At 39.9% G+C, this 2,848-nt stretch overlaps 1 protein-coding gene across 1 annotated transcript; it reads left to right on the forward strand.

Moving 5' to 3' along the window:
• The first annotated feature begins 399 nt into the window (after positions 1-399).
• LOC109186170 lies at positions 400-2,435 on the forward strand. The gene is made up of 4 exons (XM_019336095.1): positions 400-806; positions 883-997; positions 1,098-1,212; positions 1,450-2,435. The coding sequence occupies exons 1-4, from the start codon at positions 706-708 to the stop codon at positions 2,250-2,252; spliced, it is 1,134 nt and encodes a 377-aa protein (XP_019191640.1). The 5' UTR covers positions 400-705; the 3' UTR covers positions 2,253-2,435.
• The last annotated feature ends 413 nt before the right edge of the window (positions 2,436-2,848 follow it).

Raw genomic sequence — 2,848 nt, forward strand, 5'->3', positions numbered from 1 at the left:
GGGGTTTGTGATTTTCATTATCACAGGAAGTGGGATTTTTTCCAACAGTATGAGATCCAATGAATGTTGAGAGTTAGGACATATAACACTTTAAATTGAGGAAATTGTGTGATATAATTAGAACTAAATACCTGTCAAGCGTTAACTATTATGTAGTGTGATTATCACTGTGATGACACATCTGTTACTAGATATTACATTGTAAAGAATCAAAGTGTTTAAAAAAAAAATAAAGCAAGTGACAAATACTACGAGAGTAGAGTGGTGAAAAATGAAATTTTACTGTTTTATTATATTTTTATTTATTTATTCTTGATGGGTAAAAAAATAAATATATAAAATTATGGAAATGAAACGAAAATAGCAAATATGATTTCCCTCGCCCCAAAAAACAAAACAAATGTAGAGAGACATCTCTTTCTCTCTCTCTCTCTCTCTCTGAAGTACAGCAACTAGACGGGGACTTGAAAGTGGTGGTAGGGAGCAAAGGGAGTGAGAGCAAGTATTTGGAACCCATCTTTAGCGCATATCATATTACCCATGTAAAGAGTGAGTGAGAGAGAGAGAGAGAGATTGCTTTCTTCATAAAGCACCACATTTCTCCTCCGCCCGTCATCTCTCCATCATTTCTAATGTAAATTCATTCTCTCCTCTCCTCTTTGTTCTGCTTCACCGCACTGTGTTTGGGAGCTGAGAAAGAAGAAGATGCCTCGGCCTGGACCTAGACCTTACGAGTGTGTGAGGAGGGCGTGGCATAGCGATATTCACAAGCCCATCAGAGGCTCGATCATTCATCGGATTTTGAGGTAATGGGTCTTCGTTTCTTGATTCTTTTTTGTTTTTTTGGTTTCGTTGCTCAATGCCCACCAACTGTTTGATCAGATTTGTGTATGAGAGGCACAGCACTGCTACTAAGAAGAACAGGGAATGGCAGGTGAAGCTTCCAATTGTGGTGTTGAGGGCGGAGGAAATTATGTACTCCAAAGCCAATTCTGAGGTTTGCTCGTTGCCCTCTTTCATTCCTTCCTTGCAGGGTTGGCTTAGATGCGCTCAACATGCTTGCTAAAATGCTGATGTGTTTTCTCTCCATTTCCCAGGCGGAGTATGCTGATCCTGACACACTCTGGGATAGGGTTAATGATGCCATTAGTACAATAATTCGGAGTGATGAAAGCTCAGAGACTGGGCAGCATTTGCCTCCTTGCGTTGAAGGTACTAATACTGTTCTTGCATTAACTTAGTTACAGCATTATAGACTCTGTTTGGTAACTCTTATTTTAGAGCTTATTCCTTATTTTAAGCTACAAATAAAGGTAAAAGTTACTTAAAGTTACTTTCAGTCTTAAAGCTGGGTTTTAAGATAGTTATGCTAAACAGAGTCTATATATTCTTAGTGAGACATGTAATATATATGTGTTTGTTTTGGCATTGACTTTTGTTGTTCTTCAGCTGCTCTTAACCTGGGCTGTGTTGCTGAAAAACCCACTAGGAGCCAGAGGAACAATAATCCAAGAAACTACCTTAGCCCAAGACCTCAGCATCCTGTCCCTCCCACACATTTTAGTGGCAGTTCCAATGAGCATAACTCTAACTTAATGTCTCCCCAGTTTGTGAGCCAACCAACATTTGGGAGACCTGAATGTGGGAACATTAACAAACCTAATGCTTCATTGGCTGCATTTAGCCAGATTGTTCAAGTTCAAGCAGAAAGTAATGCATCTTTGAACTTGGGTTCTGTATTTCCCTTGTACTATGGCACCAACTTCCAGCCTGAAGTTGCCCAGTTGGGCTTCCAGGAACTGCAAAGCAATGTGATTGTTGGCAGGCCTGTTTATCCATCAAATGCAGAGCCTGCACAAATCGACCGCTTTCCAAGCTTATTCCACTCCAGTCTTGATGAAGATGCAGCATCAGATCTAAGGGGGAGATCTCAGGTGGAGTGTGATTTATCGCTGAGGTTAGGTATGTCTTCAGACCATGGCCATGCCCCGCTTTGTGGAAAGGCTTCGGCTAGCAGTTGCCATAAGGTGATGCCTCATGATGATTCTCGAGCAAGAGGAAAGTTCAGTGGTAAACCTACCATCCAAGGCAGGGAGGCTTGCTTCCTCGGGGCTGAACCTGCCACTCATCTCTCTGTAATGCATGAGAGTTGGCGAAACAGGGAGGGTAAAGTTCAGAAAGTAGAATCCTTTCTTAGGAAGCGAAAGATGCCCTTTCGTGAAAATGGAGATGATGGGCAAATTTTCTGGTAAGATGGATCCAACTTTCTGCCATTTCATTTGGCCAAATGAGAAGGCCAGGTCTGTAAACAATGGCATTTTGTTGTATTATAAAATTTTTGAGGGGAAAAAAAAAAAAGAGAAAAATGTCTGTGCTCTTTGCTGCTTCTCTTCCTAACCCATCTATGGTATCTGCTTTCTGTGCATTTTCTAAAACACCAAGTGATACTTAAGTTGGGTTAAATCTTCACTTTTGAGCTAGGTTTTATGGTTTAGTTAAAGTTTTAATTTATTTTGAGTGTTGTGTCAATGGTGCTCTCATTAAGAAGTCGGTAGTGCTAAGATTTAAAGAGAATTGAGAAGAGAGGGGAAAAAGGATACTTGATGTCGCTTTGTTCGCACGGGACCGGTTCAATTGATTTTTCTATATAGAAAGAGGTTTGAACTCTCAACCTCTTTTTTAAGGGATGAGAGGTCACAACAACTAAATTTGTTTAAATGACTTCTTTAGTTAAGTCTTCATTCCATCCATTCTTCAAAGAAGAAGAAGAAAAAAAAAAAAGTCTTCATTACATCGTATTGAATAACACAACTCTCCAAAGCGCAAAACATTTCTTTGACTTCAACAA

Source organism: Ipomoea nil, unplaced genomic scaffold, assembly GCF_001879475.1.
Source record: "Ipomoea nil cultivar Tokyo-kokei standard unplaced genomic scaffold, Asagao_1.1 scaffold1407, whole genome shotgun sequence".
NCBI lineage: Eukaryota > Viridiplantae > Streptophyta > Magnoliopsida > Solanales > Convolvulaceae > Ipomoea > Ipomoea nil.

What these genes read in the sequence shown, in the direction of transcription:
- LOC109186170 (XM_019336095.1), top strand. Translation starts at nt 706, where the DNA reads ATGCCTCGGCCTGGACCTAGACCTTACGAGTGTGTGAGGAGGGCGTGG. An exon ending in ATCATTCATCGGATTTTGAG is followed by an intron (nt 807 to 882) that starts GTAATGGGTCTT and finishes CTGTTTGATCAG; the next exon opens with ATTTGTGTATGAGAGGCACA. An exon ending in TTTGCCTCCTTGCGTTGAAG is followed by an intron (nt 1,213 to 1,449) that starts GTACTAATACTG and finishes GTTGTTCTTCAG; the next exon opens with CTGCTCTTAACCTGGGCTGT.